The sequence below is a fragment of the Thamnophis elegans genome, chromosome 13 (assembly GCF_009769535.1).
Source record: "Thamnophis elegans isolate rThaEle1 chromosome 13, rThaEle1.pri, whole genome shotgun sequence".
NCBI lineage: Eukaryota > Metazoa > Chordata > Lepidosauria > Squamata > Colubridae > Thamnophis > Thamnophis elegans.
In genome coordinates this window covers 18,867,629-18,887,733 of record NC_045553.1, presented here as the reverse complement: position 1 = coordinate 18,887,733, position 20,105 = coordinate 18,867,629, and the positions used below count along the sequence as shown (strand labels likewise).

Genomic DNA, 20,105 nt, shown 5'->3' with positions numbered 1-20,105 from the left:
ACCCTCTGGGAGAAATTAAAATACACCACTATCGATAAACATCTCCTCTTCCTCATATAAAAAGTGTATGCCAATTCCACCTTGAAAGTGAGGTGCAATCCCCAAGGGAGTTTAACCGGCCCAGTAAAGGTACAAAAAGGAGTACAGCAGGGTTGCATCCTGTCCCCCTCCCTCTTTAACTTCTATATTAATCCATTGATTGATCTCTTACAGAACCCTGATTTCCATTCTCCTAACCTAGCACAACACAAAGTGCCAATTCTCTTATATGCTGATGATACCGCTATCATTTCACAAACCCCTGTAGGACTGAAGAGAGCAATTAGGGCAACACTCAGCTATTGCAGGCAAAACAAGCTGGTCCTTAACTTTAGTAAATCAAAAATTTTTGTTTTTTCTAAAAGACCTAGCCAATACTCCTGGAAAATAGAAGGATATAGTTTGGAACAGGTTAGAACATTTAGATACCTTAGGGTGGTTTTCCACTCGCAAGGGACATGGAAGGCACACCTGGATCACACATTGCAATCAGCCAATAGGTCCTCAAACGCAATTAAACATTTCTTTTATACAAGCGGAGGTCAGTTAGTACCTACTGTGTTAAAACTTTTCGAGGCCAAAACATTGGCACAAATTCTATATGGGGAATCCATGCAAAGAAAGACTTGCTGGAAACCATATAAACCAAATTCCTGCGAGCCATCTTAGCTGCACCCAAAGGAACTCCAAATGCCCAGTTAAGAATTGAGATAGGCATGACTCAAATTCAGGTAAGAGCCTGGAAGATGATGATCATTCATTGGCTTAAAATGCATTTTTTTCCTGAGGGACTGTCCCCACTAGTGTTGACTGACAACCCTCCCCCTGGAAACAGGCAATTGATCACAAGCTGGGCTCTTATGGGCTCTCACCGGTATGCTTAATGTCTCTAGGCTTTGATCAAGCAAAGCTAGTAGTAATAAATAGAATGAAGGACATGGAGTCCAAAAAGAATTAAATAGGTTGCCTCTCCACAGTAGGGACAAAATCAAACAGGGTGTGTGGGAATCAGCAAGATATCTAAATGACCTGATCTTCCCAAAACAAAGAATAGCTTTCTTCAGAGCCAGATTTAACATTCTTCCTTCAGCACTCCTCCAGGGCAGGTATGAGAGAACACCAACAGCAGAACGGGATTGTATATGTGGTAAAGGAGAAGTGGAAGATATCTCACATGTTCTATTACACTGTGAGCTATACAGAGTTTGTAGGTCTGCACATATTCTCCCTTTATTAGAGAGATTGCCAGGGAGTGCAGACAATTTTTATCAAGTATCAAGTAGGTTTTATTGTCATTTCAACAATATACAGTACAGTACACAGTGAAACGAAACAATGTTTCCCCAGGACCAAGGTGCTACATCAGACAACATAGGTAAAAAGAAAAAGAGGAGCACACAGAACTATACTACACTATAAACACTATATTACAACACAGAACTATATATAGCTCTAAATCTAAGAACTTAGAGAGTGTTGAGGAGGCTAATGGCTTGTGGAAAGAAACTGTTACACAGTCTGTTTGTGCAGGCCCGAATGCTTCTGTACCTTTTATCTAGGCTTTCTCCTCCAGGACACAAACCCGGCTACCATGTATGCAGTGGCAAAGTTCTGGGTTGCTGCAATGTCCACAAGAAAAAAAATAGTTGTCATCTTGTACCAATTACTTGGACATATCTCTAACAATTTCTGGACCATTGTATTTACTCCCATACTTATCAGCTTTGCACCCAGGTAAACCAGGGAGTGACCCGAACAATTTGAGAACATGTATGTTATTATCCTCTTTTAACATCAATACTTTTTAATTATATTTTAATGTCGGTACTTTTTAACATATTGTAAAAAGTAATGTGTATTGCTGGTCTTTGACCATAATAAAGATTTGAGGAAAAAGATAAATTTTAATAAGTAATAGAAAACTGGGTATGTGAGAAAAAAAGGGCAAATATGGTAGAAAGAGGGAAAAACAAAGAAAAAGGCACTGACTCCCAACTCTCTTTAGCACAGCATTACAACCTCAACTTTTTACTTTTACACAAAAATATATACTCTTCATTTCTATAACAACAAACCTACCTAATCAGCAAAAGCGAAATCAATTTCATTTTTTTTCTTTTGAAAGCACAATATTTGGAAGCAATTTCCAAATGAAAACAAAAATATATTCTCTTTGGATAAAAATGTCAATTTAACCATCTCTGCCTCTCCTAGTTTGGGAATCGTATATGCTTCTGTTTAATTAATCTTTATAAACTGTCATTTATATTAAAATAATTCCCTATATTATTTTAATTTTTTTAACCCTAAAGTCTGTGTGTTATTTTTAAATTTGATCAATAATATTTTACAAACTTTGGAGATTATTCAGCATTACATAGAAGGACAGAAAACATACATTTACAAACTTATTTTATAAATACTACCCTGTTTCCCTGAAAATAAGGCCTCCCCGGATAATAAGTCCAATCAGGCTTTTGAGCGCATGTGCTAAAATAAGCCCTCCCCTGAAAATAAGCCTGCCCCGAAAAAATTGCCACACAGCAGCACTCATGAGGTGACCACGTTTACTGCCACCTTCACTTCCAAAATAATAAGACGTCCCCGATAATAAGGCCAAGTGCTTATTTTAGGGGGGGATCAAAAGAAAATAAGACCCTGCCTTGTTTTCAGGGAAACCATGGTATCTGTCTTAGAGCTTTCTTTCAAAACATATATCAAACTTATAAAAATCCATCCTAACTAATTAAGTCATTAAATTTAAGTCACTACCTCCAACTTATCTTCATAGAATAAAGTTTTTATTTTCAGAAATATCTATCGTCTCTCTTCTTCAAGAAATTCTCAGCCTTGTTAATATCCATTTTAAAAAGTCCCAAAGTTCTGTTAAAAATTGTAGATTAACTTGAAACCCTTCCTCATAGAATAAAAGATCTGAGATGTCTATCTTTTTTTTCTCAAAGGATTCTCAACCTTGTTAGTATCCCAAACTTGACCTTTTAAAAATTGTGAATGTACTTGACACTCTTGTTTCTATGGCACTGGCAAGGTTATATTTATACCATCTGAATAGTGTATGATTTATATTCCAAAATTAGTTATTTGCATTGTCCAGTATTTATTGACTTATCACGAAGGGGTAATAATTGTATCTCTTGTTTTTAATATCATCTGTATGATTTGTATCTAGTCTCTAGCTGGTTTATGGGCAATGGTGGGATTCAATTTTTTTTACTACCAATTCTGTGGGTGTGGCTTTGTGGGCTTGGCAGGGGAAGGATACTGCAAAATCCCCATTCCCTTCCCACCCCACCCCACTAACCTGCTTTCAAGCTCTGTTCTCCTGTTCAGGGCAACAGAAGAAGATCAGTTGGGGGACAGTGGAGGCAGGGCAAGCCTATTTGCCGGTTCTCTGAACTACTCCAGAACCTGAAAGAACTGGCTGAATGCTACCTCTGGTATAGGTGATTTTCTGTATGGAGCTTTCAAAGATTTTCCTGATGACAGACTCAAGCTCGGGATTAAACATTTTTGTAGGTCCCTCTATAGTCAAACATTTATTTATTTATTTATTCCTTTTCCTGGCCAGAGTTCATGAAAATTAGAAAAATTCAATCACCTACAGCAAAGCAATCCAGGGCTACAGATTATTTTAAAAATAGTAAAACTACAACTTTTATCCTTATGTTTCTCCATCAAATTTAAAAAGAAAAAAAATACTCCACACCCTTATTTTAGCTGCCTCCACAACCCTCTTCCTTGTCATTTAACAATAAGAAAGTCTCGAAAATGGTTCAGAGCTTCAAAAAAGCTGTGACTAAAGAGAGCTTCTTTTAGCTAATAAAGATAATAGTCTCCTAAATTAGTTAAGAAATAAGGCATGACTTATTGCTCCTTTGAAAATGATTGTAGCCCTGCCTCCCCTCCCCCCCCCCAACTGCTTCAAAGCACAGCTTCTGAAACTACTTGCAGACCGTTGCTTATCGGAGGATTCTAGGATCTCCCTAACCCAGGAGAATCAGACAAGTGAAAGGAAAGTCTGTTCCTTCTATTAAATTGGAAAAATGACAAATCACAGAGAGGAAATTCTCTGGGCATGTCAGGTGTCGGCCATATCACCATAAGAGTGCAGTGCATTTTTTGACTGCTGGTTCATTTACTGTTGAAAGTCCTAAAAAGCAGAAGCTCTCCATCATTTCAACATCTTCATTATCAGATCCAAGGGTCATTGCTGTACCTGGTGCCATTAATGTGGTCGTCTTTATATTTAAGCTGAGTTTTGATTTTCTCATTATGCTTCTCAATTTTCATTACTAAAGTCTGCAGATCAGTTAACTTCAGTTACTGTTTTTGGTATATAAGCAGTGTATATTTTATTTTAATATGTTAACTGCTATTTTTTGCAATTGCATTGCTATGTTTGGCTAAATGATGTTAGATGAGTTTCTTTATATTATAATTGTATGTTATTCTGAAAGATGGAGATACATATATTTTTATAAGCAAGAAGATTCTGATGAGACATCGAACAAGAGTAGTTTCCTTGCATTACATATCTGGGTACCTCTACTATTCCATTTCTTTGTTGGAGGTTTTTTTTTTTTTACTGCCTATCCCTACATGTCCTGGAACAGGTGGAGCATGGAATTTGTTGCTCTCCAGAGGAAGGCAGCCAGCAGGCATGGAGGCCTTGTGTTGAAGTTCAGTCTGTAGCACTCAATTTCTTTGATATTCATATTCTGTAGGATATGGAGAGGGATGGCTAGATTCACGTTTGCTTGATGTACAAAAAATGAAGCCCTCACCTGTGTCTTCTGCTTCTAGCTCAACATTCATGTGGGGAACATTTCCTTGGTGGACCAGTTTGAGTGGGATATGTCTGAGAAGGAGAATTCCCCTGAGAAGTTTGCCCTGAAGCTGTGCTCAGAACTTGGACTGGGTGGTGAGTTCGTCACCACCATCGCTTACAGCATCCGGGGGCAGCTGAGCTGGCATCAGAAGACGTATGCCTTCAGGTATTTATGCTTTGATCCTGTCCCCAAGTGGGGGGATCTGAGGGATGGCCGATTTGTGGACCACCAGGTATTGCTAAATATTTCCTTTGGCGTGCTGCTCAAGACTGTTGGGAATAGACGTTCTGAGAGGCACAGGTTTCCCACTCCTGCAATGTGGAGTTCAGCTGTGGTTACTGCAAGAGGCTGTAATGCAGCACCTCTGCTTCCTTTCATCTGGGAGTCCAAGTATCTTCCACAATCTGAAGCCAACTTGTCTGCTTAACTTCAGATCCAATTCTGCTGGATGTGGCAGTCCATACAGGATGTGAGTGAGAATAAAAGGATGTGACCCTGTACTCCTTTGGAGCTCAGGACCTTGTTAGCCCTGATTCTCTCTCATGTCATCTGTTAGTGAGAACCCCCTGCCGACCGTGGAGATTGCCATTCGTAACACTGGGGATGCCGACCAGTGGTGCCCTCTGCTTGAAACCCTCACTGATGCAGAGATGGAGAAGAAGATCCGAGACCAAGACCGGAACACAAGGTACTGCCTGCTGCTTCTCGTGAAATTATTATTATTTTTTCTGCATGAGATCAAATGTACTTGCGAGATATCTGGCAAATAAATTTAACAAATAAATACAAGTGAAAATTTTTTGATATTCTCAGATGTTTCACAGATTTTAAAATTAGAATTAATTAGTTCTGACGATCAGAAAACTTCCCAGAGTCTTCAGGTGAAGTTTTGGGTAGTTCATGGATCACCAAACAACGTATGAAAATAATTTAATAAATACTACTTTAATTAAGTTTTAAAAACAACAACAACCACAATGGATTGTCCCATTAAACTTTTGGGATCAGTACTGACCATTTTGAGGAACTTTCGCTAATTGTGCCTCTGTGGTTTGCAGGAAACTTTCCTAAAAATGTTCTTGTGCCATGGATTGTACTGAATTCTATGTACTGAAATGGGAATGATGATTTGTTTTCCCTGCACAGGAGTTGTTCCTGTCTTCTCTTCCAGCCTGTTTCCCAGTTTAAATTGAAGTTATGCCAATAATCTGCTGATGATTAATCTTGCTGTCTTCCCTTCCAGGCGCATGAGGCGTTTAGCCAACACAGCTCCAGCCTGGTAACCTCTGTAGAGGACTTTCGGCCTCCAGACTGTCTCTCCAAAGGAATGGCCTACTTGGGGGCCTGCAGTTCTCCCTGGATTAGTTTGGCAAGCCAGGGGTCCCTCCTTTCCCCAGTCTCTACCTCTGGGGGTCCAGTAAAGATGAATTATGGCAGCTGTCCAAACCTTCTTTTCCCACACCCTAACAACTTTTTAAATAAATAATCCATCAAGATGGAAGATGCATTTCCAGATTCCTTTTCTTTGTCCCCAAATGTATACTAATTAGTTCCCCTTTTTTCTCTGTCCATGTGCCTAGCAATCAGTTTTTCTTTGCAATATTGGGGTGGGGTGGGATCACTAAGCCACTATGTGACACATTTGGTTTTGGTGTAGCTTGTTGCATGATCTCAGCTCACTTCTTTAGTATATGGTGGTTAAGCAAACTAGTATGATCCAGTTAATGGCTTGTTCTAGAAGTATATTTCTTCCATTGTTGCCTCACTGTATAATAGTCACTCTGAAGTGCTTGAGTTAACAAAATGAGCTGGTGATGTTTCTGTTTTGGCTGAACATGAGTCTTTTAAGCCACATCTGTTGTTATCTGCTTTGGAATATTGCCCAGTTCTGCAATTTCCAGAGACGACTCCTGATTATATATTAATAAACATTTCCAGCCTGATATAACATATATTGAAATGCTATGGGGATATTTTAGAAGTTGTATAATGCTGGTTTTATAAAGGTTTATATTTTTATATTATATTACAAATATAATATATTCATAAACTCTGCTGTGGATGTAGCCTATCTGGATTTTAGCAAAGTACAGTTGCACATAACAAACTGATGAAAAGTTGTACAGGCTTTGGCTTAACACCTGGGTGGTTCAGTGGGTGAAAAGTTGGCTCAAAGTCAGAGCCCAGGGTGGGATTGTTCATGGGACACTATCTGAGACAAACGGCATGCTCCCAGGCTCTTCTGTTCCACATTGTAAATGATATAACAGAAAGATTGCTAGGTAAGATTTGTCTTTTTGTTGATGACACAAAAATGTATATTCATAACGTGGAAAATGATTTGCCATGACTGAAAAATTGGTCAAAATGTAGAGACTGAAGTTCAATGTTTCTAAATGTAAGATCATACATTTAGGGAAAATGAATCCTCTTCTAGGGTGCAGTGTTGGAAAACAGAAGAAAAAGATGTAGCAGATCATTGCAGTCATCATTGCAGATGACTGCAAAATGAGCAAACTGTGGCCAGGTAGCTGTGAAGGCAAACAAAATCTGGGATGCACCACTAGAAAGAAAACCAGCAGGAAAAAGGAGGTCCTAATCCTGCTATAGAGAGAGCTCAGACCCCAGGACCAGGGGTTGGCGACCCCTGTTCTAGAAGCGAGTATTTTTAATATTAAGCAAAACTCATGAATAACCTCAAACTGTTTGGAGGGAAGATCAAAAGTCGTCATAGAAAGAGTGACTTCACAAAAAGAATAGTGGAAGCTGGTTAGCGGGTCAGTCATCAGTAACTGACTTTAAACATGCTTGGGATAAGCACATTTCTATCATCTGTTAAAAAATAAATACAAGTTTTAAAATTAATATAAATAAATAAAACAAAAAGGTATAGTTCATATCAATAGCAGATTTATATATCACATCAGCCCTCTGAGCAGTTTACAATGTCAGCATTCCCCCCCCCCCCAACCAACAATCTGGGTCCTCCTTTTATTGGCTTTGGAAGGATGGAAGGCTGAGTCCTCCTGGAAGAGCCGGAGTGGCACAGTGGTTAGAATGCAGTACTGCAAGCTCCTTCTGACTGCCGGCAGCTTGAGTCACACCAGCTCAAGGTTGACTCAGCCTTCCATCGTCCGAGGTCAGTTAAATAAGGACCCAGACTTTTGGGGACAATAGGCTGACTATAGCGCTTAGAGAGAGCTGTAAAGCACTATGAGTGCTGTTGCTATTGAGCTGGTCAGGATATAACTGACAGTGGGGATGCACTGGGGATGCAATCAGCCTGCAGTGCTGCGTTCTGCTCACTGCAACACCACAGTTCCTGGTGATGGACCAGCAGTTCTTTTGCCATCGTTTTCCTATGTTTCTATATAGCAGCGCCATATAACTGAGTAGTTTTGCCCTGGCTTGTTTGCTCCCTCAAAGGCCAGGAGGGGTGGAGTAAGAGAGCACCAGGAAATCCCAGCATTAGGGTTGGCTAAATGGGTAAAAAAGGTAGGGACCAACCATAAAGAGTGTGTGTAGTACAGGTATTTTGCGATGTACAGCCACAATTGGACCCAAAATTTCTGTTGTTAACTGAGACATTGGTTAAATGAGTTTTGCCTTTCTTGCCACAGTTAAGTGAATCACTGCAGTTGATCAGTTAGTAACCCGATTATTAAGTGAACTCTGGCTTCCGCATTGAGTTGTCAAAAGGTTGCAGAAGGAGACTGTCAAGCCAGCCTCCCTCAGCAACCAAGAAAGAAACCACTTAACTCCATTTTGCAGAATTAAGAGTACTTTTACTGATTATGAAACGATAGCAGCTAACCAAAGCAAGGTCTGAGGCAAAAGTGCGCGAAATCATACATATTAACATTTGTCCAACCCCCTCACCCCGGTAACCCCCATCCCATTGTCCAATCTGCAAATCCCTCAGGTGTCATATGGGTTTCATCTCCAAGGAGCATCATCAGGTTGGTATGCAGGACAGTTATCCTTGACTAACTAAACACCAGTCTTCAGCATGTGCAGTAGATGGCGAGAACAAAACTCCCTTTTAACAATCTCCCCTGTACCAAATCCTCCCCTCCCAAATACCACCCCCCCCCTCGTTGCAATAGCAGCCAAAAGCAAATAGCGAAGCAGAGGCTGACATCCGGCCCTCCTTCAGGAAAAGAAGTCATTCCTGTAAGAAAAAAAAACAATAGAAAAGATAACATAAATTATGTACATTTCAGATATAATCAAGGCTTATCAGGGTACTTGGCGTAGAACTTTTTTTGTGTGAATATAAATATTTTATTCACATAAACACATCAACAGAAACAGACACATAACTTAAAACAACATAGGAACAATAAGTTCCATCATATATCATACAGCAGTTCCGTATCAGTTTCTTTGCAGTTAATGTTTTCCCTTCTATACATTTCTATCTTGCATTCATAATCTCCTTATTCGTTATCCATTTTTATGGACAATTCTATATTTATTTATACTTAGCTATTTATAGCAAAATATTATTTACCTATATTGTGCTTTATATTTTTACTGTCATTTATTCTCTTACATAAAATTATAGGTATACATTCACATAATTATTCTTTTTCTTTGCCATTCTTATACTATTGTTATTCCATTTAAAAGGTTATAAGGTATAGTTTGGATTGCTTTGTTACCATCCCTAGCACCTGCTGTATCACCACCTTATTTTCTCTTTCTTTTCTTTTCTCCTTCCCTCCCTTCTCTACTTCCTTCCTTCCTCCTCTACTTCCCCTTCTTCCTTCCCTTACCTCTCCCCTATTCCTACCCTCTTTCTTCTTCCTACCCTCTCTCCTCTTTCTCTCCCTTCCGCCCACCTCTCCTTACCTCTTTCTTCTTCCCTTACCTCTCCTCCACTCTTCCTCTTCCTTTCCTACTATATCTCCTTCTCTTTCTCTCCATTCCACCTTCTACTCCTTTTCCTTCCTTCATCCCTCCCTTCTCTACTTCTTTCCTCCTCTCCTTTCCTTCCTTTTTTCCCTCCCTTTCTTTTTCTATTGTTATAGGTGTCTTTTTCAAATCCCAGTTTATGTTTTCTTGAGGATGATATTTCCACAAACCCATATAGTTTCATATCATTTCCTTTTTTCTCTTTCGTTCTACAGTCTATATGCCAGCTATCATCCTGAATTGATTTCACCAATCTTGACCCTCTTGTTTTACTTATAACTATTATTTTTGAGTATTGTTATATTCATTCATTGCTTTTTGTTTCTTTCCTCCATCCATCTATACCATTTATCCCATATCTGGTAGAATTCTGATTCTTCCTTTCCCTGTATTTCTTTTGTTAATTTATCCATTTTGGCACAGTCCATATTAAAAACAATTGAAGAATTGGCAGATCAGAATATGAAAGTTGATTGGCTAACTTACCTCCAAATTAAAACTAAATACAATAAAGATACTAAAATATATGGCATTGAAACAGAACCACACAAATTGGATAAAATTATTCAAAGTCCTGACAGAAAGATGATAGGGAGAATATACAAATTCCTCCTGAAGTATCAAATAGAAGAGGAAATTGTGAAAGAACAAATGATAAAATGGGCACAGAACTTTGGCTATAATATTGAATTAGACAAATGGGAAAAATTTTGGGGAATAAATTTAAAAATGACACTATCAATTCCATACAAGGAAAACCAGTACAAAATGCTTTACAGATGGCACCTGGCACTATCAAGGTTGGCTAAAATCTCAACAAATACCTCCCCAAAATGCTGGAAATGTGATTCGGTACATGGAACATATCATTTATGGTGGACCTGTGAAGAGGCAAAAAAATTCTGGAAAAGGATCAAAAATTGGCTGGAGGCAATAACAAGGGTTAAAATAGATTGGAAACCTGAAGTTTTTCTATTAGGAATTATGTCAACAAAATATAATAAAGAAATACAATATCTAATACTACATATACTTACAGCAGCAAGGGTCGCTTTTGCCCAGAAGTGGGAAAACAAACTAACCCCAAATGAAGATGAAATAATAAGAAAGATTATGGACGGCGTAGAATTTCTGTAAAAGTCTAGAAGCCCTAACATGAGATTTATCCACCCATTCAGCCTGGGAGGGGGGGAAATGCTTCCAGGACACTAGATACTGAATTCGATTCCTATGTTTCCTGGAGTCCAAGATTTCTTTAACTTCAAAATGCTGCTCTGCCTCAATAAGAAGAGGAGCAGGGGGTGCAGGTAGGGGCGCACGAAAAGAAGAAGTGTGCTCTGGCTTCAACAGGTTCACATGATACACAGGATAAATCCGCTTAAGATGCTTTGGTAATTCCAATTGTACAGAAACAGGATTAATGATTTTCACAATAGGAAAAGGACCTACATACTTAGGTACCAGCTTTTTCGATGGGGTAGTTTGCAGAAACCTAGTGGACAAAAATATGCGATCCCCCACTTTGTACTCTTGGCTTCACCCTCTTTTTATCAGCCTGTTTCTTGTGCGCCTGGTGAGCAGCCTCCAACACCTTGCGGGTCATGGGCCAAAATTGGCAAAGTTGATCACTCAGAGAGGAACAAAATTTGTGGTTTCTCTTGAGGTAACTCAGGAATTGGTACAAAGTCCTGCCCAAACAACTCTAAAAGGGGTCAAGCCGGTACTGCTGTGCACAGAGTTGTTGTACGCCACCTCAGCATGTGGTAGCAGTTCAGCCCAGTTATTTTTTTTTTCATTTTTTTTTCATTTTCCCTTTATTTGTATGCCGCCCTTTTCCCTGGGGGGACTCAGGGCGGCTCACAGTTCAAAAGGGGGGGGGAGACAAACATTTTACAACATAAAATCTTGGTGATGATTGATGAAACACCGGAGATACTGTTCCAAAACAGAATTAGTCCATTCACAAGCCCCATTAGTCTGTATGGTGGGCGGCAGTGACGTGCATTCGGGAGGCAGAGCCTCACCACTCTCATCATGGAAAGAAAAAAAATGTAAAAGGAAAAAGGCTGAGGTAGTTGCTGGCAGAGTCACAGTGGATGACTCTGCTTAGTGCTTAACTGTTTTAAAAAGCCTCTTAAAAAGTGCCCTCTATAGGAGGAGGCGGGAGAACCACGTGCCTCATTTAGTCTGACTTTATGATCACTTGAGCAGAGTTAAACAAGGGTTAAAATCCGAAAAATTCCTTATGTAGATGGGGCACGTGGTTCTCTTGCCTCCTGTAGAGGGCGTTTTTTTAAGAGGCTTTTTTAAACAGTTAAGCAGAGTCATCCATTGGGGACTCTGGCAGCAGCTAACCCAGCCTCACCTCAGCAGCTCTTGCCTTTTTCCTTTTATATTTTTACATTTTCATGATGGCAAACGAGCAGAGTTGAAATCCTCTGTGATTGTGAAACAGCTGGAAAGGATATGTGGGTCGAAGGAAGGGGGAGGAGTTCAAAATTAATGTAATTTGTAAGTAATTGTAAGTAATTTGTGTGTGTGTTTGTTTCTTCACTCAAACAAACTCTCAATTTGAGAGCTTGTTTGAGAAGGGGGAAGAGGGTAGGAGAGGCAGGGAGGGCAGCCCTCCAGCTTTCTCTGTGTCGGGGCAGCCCGCCAGCAGAGGCGGGTCTTTTATCTGCCTCTACTGGCAGGCTGGCACTTTCTTTTGCCCAGAGGCGGGCAGCTCAGGCAGGCAAAAGAAAGAAAACAGCTTTTGCCCGCCCCGCCTATATGTTGGACATAGCGACAGGGAGGGCAAAAGCCGCTTTCTTTCTATGTCGGACATAGCGGCGGGGCGGGCAAAAGCCTCTTTCTTTCTTTTTGCCTCACCAGCCCTAAACTTCACCGCACATCACTGTTGAAGGAGCTATCAATGGACTTCATTGTCAAATTGCCAGAGAGTCTAGGAAATACTGTGATTTGGGTAATCACTGACCTGTTTTCCAAATAAGTTCATTTTGTGCCCTGTTCCAAAACCCCATCAGCTAAGTCGTTGGCTAAGTTATTTATTTCACATGTGTACCGATTACATGGAGTGCCTGAACGCATAATTTTGGATACAGGAGTCCAATTCACCTCCCTCTTTTGGAAGGAGTGTCTGAAGTTAATTCGCTCCACCCAGGGACTAGGCTCTGCCCACCAGTGACGTGTGGTGAGGTTTATGGCTGGTGAGGCCATGGACCAGTACCAGTCCATGGATCAAATGGTACTGGGCCACCCAAGGAACATTAAATTATTTCCATTTTATTTACTATGGTGTATTTCTCTCAGGTTTGTTCAACTTTCCATGGATGAGAGGTTAACCGGGAGCTGAGAGATGTCACCTAAAGCCGCACCAATACCGTGCATGCACAAAATATTGTGATATTGGGGCACTCCTCTCTCTGTTCACCGGTACTTTCTCATGTTTAACAGTGCTTGATGTACGTGTATATTGTGTTTGCTCAAATTTAACCCACAAATTAGCAAAAATGAGTACAAAACAGACGTCGTTAGAAAGTTTCCTTGGGAAAAAGAAAAAGCCCAGTGAAGAGACAAAAGAAGAGCCTTCAATATCAAAGAAACATAAAACTTATAACAGACAATACCACGAGTCCTACTTGAAATATGGATTTATCAGGACAGGTAAACACACCAACCCTGCTCTGCATAGTTTGCTGTGACCAGCTCTCTAATGAGGCAATGAAACCTTCAAAACTTCTTCGCCACTTGAATGCCAAGCACCCTGGATTAAAAGACAAGTCCCTGGAGTATTTTGAAAGAAAAAAAAACGGGAACACGAAGGACAGAAGAAATTTATGAGGGCCACCACATCAATAAAGGAGAATGCACTGAGAGCATCATATTTGGTGGCTAACCATATTGCTAAGGCTAAAAAGCCATTCACTATCGGTGAAGAATTGATCTTGCCCTCCACTAAAAACATTTGCCATGAACTTCTAGGAGAGGCTGCTATGGAAAAGATAGCACATGTGCCTTTGTTGGCTAGCACTGTGACTAGGCGCATTGAGGAAATAGCCAAAGACATTGAGACACAATTGTTGGAGAGGATTAATACATCACTGTGGTATGCACTCCAGGTTGACGAATCTACAGATATCGACAACAAGGCAATATTACTTGTTTATGTGCGATATCTATATCAGGAGGATGTGCATGAGGATTTCTTATGTGCACTATCTTTGCCAACCAACACCACAGGAGCAGAACTGTTCAAGTCACTGGATGGTTATATATCAGGACAACTAAAATGGTCCTTTTGTGTCGGCATATGCACAGACGGAGCTGCTGCCATGACTGTCTGGTTTAACTGCTGGGATTAAGGAGGTTGCACCTGAGAGTGAATTGTATCATTCACAGGGAATTGCATTGTATCATTCACAGGGAAATGCTGGCAAGCTGAAAAATGTCACCAGAATTTAACAGCATATTGATTGATGTCGTTAAAGTTAGTAACCACATCAAAGCACACGCGCTTAACTCGCGCCTGTTTGAGCAGCTTTTTGAGGAGGTGGAGGCAGAGCATAGATGCCTTCTCTTTTTTTATATAGATTTTTTATTGTTTTTATTACACACAGAGAGAAAAAAAAACTAATCATCTTTCGTTACATCTTGTAGAAAGCATGTCCACTGGTTACAAATACATTTCGTGCATTTCTTCCACAATCATTACCTATACTTCATTCAAATTAAGTTGTACATTTTAGAATTTATGTATTTTACTATCACTGCATTTGATTACAGTTACTTAAACTTGGTTTTTTCTAAAATCATTTATATTTAAAGACACAACCACCTATAGGCATACTTTCACAATCTCAATGAGTCTACCGTAATCTTTATAACATATTCTAAAAGAGAGTCAATTAGTAGAATATCTAACATTCCCTCCCCTCCCCCAACTCACAAATTAGCACTTCTGTCCGAATTACTTTTACTAGTACAACACACCTGTATATATCATTAAATATTATCCATTAACATTTCCTTATTATTATTGTAGTTAACTAAAAATTGTTTACTATTTATCTCACCTCTCCTCTGTTCAGACCCAAAAGAGATTATACCTTTTTATAACCAGCTCTCAACAGAAACTTATTAATAAGATTTATAGGTCTTTTCCCTAATCCCAAATTGCAATTTATATCTGGTTTATTTTACTAATTAAGGTTATCATTTCATTGTTATTATCTTGATTAATTACATGTCAACAAAATGTTTAGAATCTAGGACACTCTAAGAGATGTTAACATTTCTACTTAATAATCACCAAAAGTATCCATTAACATTTCCTTATTGTTATTATAGTTGAAAAAAAAAAAAAGAAAAATGAATTCTTTACTATTTGTATCACATCTCCTCTCTTCTGACCCAGATTAATTTACCTTCATAACAAGATCTAGACAAAGGTTTGTTAGTAAAATTTATAAGTCTTTTCACCAGATCCCAATTTAGAATTTATGGCCCAATTATTTATCTTAATTAAGGTTATCATTTAATTATTAATATCATAGTAAATTATATGTTAACGAATAAACATTCAGTGATAATCTAAAACAGTCTGCAAGATACTAAAATCCCTACTTATTCCTCATCAAAAATTGGCTAGTTTTTTTTTATCATCAACTAGCATTATCACCAGTGTCTTTCCAGTAGCGGAATGGTCTTATCTCTCTCAGCTGCTGTTGTGTCAATTCTCTTTTCAGCTCCTTTCCAGAGTTTTGAACTTCTCTCTGCACTTCATAACTTAGAAGATCTCTCATGTAGTTTCATTGCCCTGGAGTTGTTATTAACATAAGCTTAACTTTGATTATCAAACTTATTTCTGGATAGGTTTGTCTTCTTAACTCCATCCTTTTGGCTCTTTTTTTTCCTCCTAGATCTTGAAGTTTAGGGTAAAGCTCCAAATTGTCAAAGTCACTTTTCCAGCTTCCCTTCTTTCCACTTTCATTCACATTTGCTTTATTAGTAAGTTTATCTGTTAACTTATCTTTGTTTTCTGTATTTTCATTCTCGTCTTTAATTTTTGGGGGTCCAACCCCATCATCTTTTATTGTGATACCCCATAGTCTATCCCATTTCTTGTCAAGTCTCTCAAATCCTTCTAAGATATTTTGAAGTCCATCCAGGATATTTTGAACTTTTAAGTTTTCCTCATCTGAATATTGATCATTTTTCCAAAAGAAAAGAGATGTAAAGAAAAAAAAATTCAATTCAATTCTGCCACTCTAGCCTGTCAAGAAGGGAAAATTTCTTGAAGAATGTATCTATATTTAAGCATAAATTCTTTTGTAGTTTTCAAAGTAAAAGGGTTCTTTCCTTTTTCTTTCCTTTTCCTTCTTTTGCCAAAATATTTTCCAAACGCACCTGCAAAGCACTGTTCATGCCCTTGAGTCTTTATCAGGTTTTATAAACAAGCTCCAAACCCTTCCTTTGCAAAGTCAGTGAAGTCAAGTAGGAGTGAACGAAAGATACATTGTTTCAGGGGAAAAAAACTTCAGGCTCAGGCTTCCGGCTGGCAGATTCAACTTTTTTTTTTCTATATACCTTTTCTTCAAGTATCTTTAATATGCTTTTATAACAAGTAGAAGGAGGAATTTGTTAAAATAAAAAAAAAGTTTTAGTTTAAGCCAAAAGAATTAAGGTAGTAAAAAATAATGAAAAAAAAATCAGTCCATTCGCTTCAAGCGGGGAAACAGGAAAAGTTGCAATCACTTCAATCCACAAAAGATCATTACAAGCAAAAGTAAAGAATTTTCTAAGACAGTCCAATAAGGATTAAATTCGCTGTTTTATTCTTACTTAGAGAACTAATATCTTTAAAGGAAAAAAAGTTTCTTAGGGCAATCTTCTGAAAGTAAGAATAAAACCTCACCAGATGGAACACTTTCACTTCTTCTTTCCTTCTGGAGCTGTCTCCGTCTATGTCAGCCTGGGGGCTGCCTGTTTGCCGCCGGTTGGAAGGGATTTCCTTGGGTTGACCAGGGACTTTGCGATGTCCCTGCGACCAGCAAGGTTTTGTCTTCTTAGTCACTATCTCTTCGGGACGGTTTAGGTCCTACCGGACCGTCCAGGGGCAAAAGTGTCATTGGCAGACTCGGACTGTCGAGTCCGCACGATGTATCGTCGCGGAGTTGGTTCAGCCTTCTCTTATATACAGAAATAAGATGGTTATCCAGAGGAAAATCGCTAACCAGAGTATTTGAATTACGAGAGCCATTGCAAAGATTTCTCTCAGAAAAGAAGTCACCGCTGGCAGCACATTTCAGTGACAAGGTATGGGTCGCAAAACTGGCTTACCTGTGTGACATATTCAGCCTGCTCAATGAACTCAATCTGTCTCTTCAGGGGAAAATGAGAACTGTTTTCAAGTTGGCAGACAAAGTAGCTGCATTTAAAGCCAAACTGGAGTTGTGGGGATGGCACATAAACAGAGGCATTTTGGACATGTTTCAGACATTAGCGGGGATTTTAGGTGAAACTGAGCCTGAGCATTCATTCTCCCAGTTGGTGCACAATCACCTGTCTCTGCTTTTAAAAGAGTTTGAGCGCTACTTCCCAACCACAAAAGACCCACAAACTGGTAAGAAATGGATCTGAGACCCATTTGTCAACAAACCAGGCAAATCTAGCAAGTCTGTGCAAGAAAAACATCAACTGCTGGAGATTGCAAATGATGGCAGCCTTAAAACTACGTTCGAGACAACAACTCTGCCGGTGTTCTGGATTAAAGTCATGGCGGAATACCCTGAGATTGCCACCACAGCACTTAAATCCCTATTGCCATTTCTGACATCCTATCTGTGTGAAGCGGGTTTTTCTGCAGTGACAGCAACCAAAACAAAACAACAGAATAAACTGGACATAAGCAACACACTTCGGTGTCATTGTCTCCTATTACCCCCAGATGGAACCATCTCGTTGCAAAGAAACAAGCTCAGGGTTCTCATTGATTTAGTGTTCTAGTGAGTTATATCATCTAGCTCAGGAGCCACTTCCTCATTGAGCTCTGCTATCCACTGCGCAGCCTCCTTTTCATTCATCCCCTTTGCTATCTCTTGGATCAACTCTCGATCAGATGGGTATTGAGGCCCCACTTGATCAACATACGCCCATACTCGATTCAGGAAATAAGCCAGCTTATCTGGGGACCCATTGAATGTTGCACGGAACTGTGAGGGTGTGGGAGGAGGGGGTGCTGGTGGTTGAACAGGGGCAGCTTGTTGGTTTGCTGCTGGGGGTGGTAAGCCCCTCCGCTGACCCACACCCATCGGTTGGGCAAAAGCCTGGAGAGGCATTGCTGGGGGGGCTGGACCTGGTAGCGGTCCCATTCTCTGGGTTTGCCCAGGAGCAGTTATCTGCTGGAAGAGGGTAGGCGTCCATTGACATTGAGCCCATCCATGAATGCCCACCCTTGGTTTGCTTGATTCATGGGTTCGGAGTCACGCCTTTGCAGCTGTGGGGAGGTGCATGTGTTCCAGGCCTCTTTCTGCCAGCTGGATTGACCTCCCCTAATTGGAGGGGGGTCTGGTTGCACTCCAGTAGGAGGGAGGGGTGCTGATGTGATTGCTCTAGGCATCAATCCAGCAGCAAGGGTGTGGGTTGATTCATAGCTACTGTATGGAAGGAACTCACATCTCCGCTCCACTTGGCAGAAATTTCCCTGTGAGGAAAGAAGAATGTGGGGGGTGCCAGGTTCCACTGAGGGGTCTCTGAAGATGGGAGCGTTTTTATTTCACTCACGTTTAGCCGTAGGAAGTGGTCTGGGAGGTCCATTAGAGAAGGGCTGCGTGAGGGCGGCTGAGTTCTCCATTCATCAGAACTTCTGGTAATCACCCAGTCGTCTGTCGAAGTTTCCCTGGAAACCCCCTCTTCTTCTAGCAGGCATTCCTTAGAAGTCATAAATCTTGATGCTTCCTCATGGAATTCCTTTTGCCGCGCCCCCAATTCTCTAATCTCTGCAGCTTCGATTAATTCCTTAAAAGGCACCTCTTGTGTCTCGACCAAATTAATTGAGCCGTCAAAATTAGCTTTCTCTGCAGCATGTTTTTCTTCCTCCATCTTCACTGAATTTTCGTACTGCCCAGGGTTGGGTCAGAATTGGGATTCAGTACCCCCTGACAGCTTCCCAGCTTGGGATGCTGATAACTTATCTTAGTGGAGAGTTGGAATGATGTTAGTGTTCCAAATGTCATGCAGAATTAAATCAGAGTCGAAGGCAAAACTATGCTTAAAGTTCCAATTTAATAAGGCAGGCATGTTGGCATCGTGCTGTGGGATTCCAACTCTGGAAGTTACATCAGAATCCCACCCAGTTAAAAGTTCATGATCTTGCCCCCACACCCACAGTCCATCACATGGTCCAATCTTCTTCCACGCTAGCGTCTACGCCTAACTGCTTCCGGTCAGATGTAAAGGTTTGGGAGACAAAAGATGACCTTGAGCTTCTAGGAAGGAATTTTTTATTTTGAAAACAACACATTCTACCCTTTGCTAAATCCCCGCCCCCTTTAATAAGAGTGTGGCAGGCCAAAGAACCACTGCAGGCCTGACAGCCAGCATTTTTGCTTGGGCGCCAGTAGAGGGCACTTTAAGTTCTACTGGGATGGTCATGGGGCCTTACCAGATGGTCATCATCGGAATCAGTTTCACTTTCCCCTGTTGAGGAGGACAGTTCATCTCCCCTCGGGATGGGAGAGAATTGTGCAACTGGTTCCACCCCTTTCATAGCGGTGTCCTTCCGGTTCCCAGGTTGTTTGTCTGGCTTCCTCTCCCCCATGGCAGGGAGCTTTGGGCCAATCCTGGAGTGACAATTTGCTGCCCAGTGCCCCTCCTTTCCACATCGGAAGCAGATGGTAGACCAGGGCTTGCTTGTAGACTAACTTTTTCCTCCTTTCAGAGTTCCTTTGGGGGGGGGAGTCAGGAGGGGTAGTTTTCTCTTTCTCACTGTCTTTGTGGTGCTTATCTCTGGCTAGATCAATCTCCATGTCTGCTGCCAATTCGTACCAGCATTGCAAGTTATGGGGGGGAGGCTGTTTACACAGTTTTGGTATATATCTATGTTTAAGCCATCCATAAAACTGTCCATTAAAGCTTCTTCTGACCCACCACATATGCACGGACAATTCACGAAACTGTATGTATTCAACCACTGGGTTCTTTCCCTGGGTAAGGGTTTTCATTTTGGTTCTGGCCTTCTGCTCAGTGAGCGGGTCATCAAAGTGTTTTCTCAGGGTGGCCATAAACCTATTATAGTCT

The 20,105-nt window shown here is 40.4% G+C and overlaps 1 protein-coding gene across 2 annotated transcripts in view; it reads left to right on the top strand.

The window, feature by feature from the left end:
* Positions 1–6,841, top strand: part of SMARCB1 (SWI/SNF related, matrix associated, actin dependent regulator of chromatin, subfamily b, member 1) — a 33,640-nt gene extending 26,799 nt beyond the window's left edge. Inside the window, exons 8-10 of one of the 2 annotated variants that reach the window (XM_032228963.1) lie at positions 4,864–5,054; positions 5,446–5,577; positions 6,133–6,841. In XM_032228963.1, coding sequence (XP_032084854.1) covers positions 4,864–5,054; positions 5,446–5,577; positions 6,133–6,172 — 363 coding nt within the window. In that variant the 3' untranslated portion in view covers positions 6,173–6,841. The other variant, XM_032228964.1, reaches the window with a different exon arrangement.
* The last annotated feature ends 13,264 nt before the right edge of the window (positions 6,842–20,105 follow it).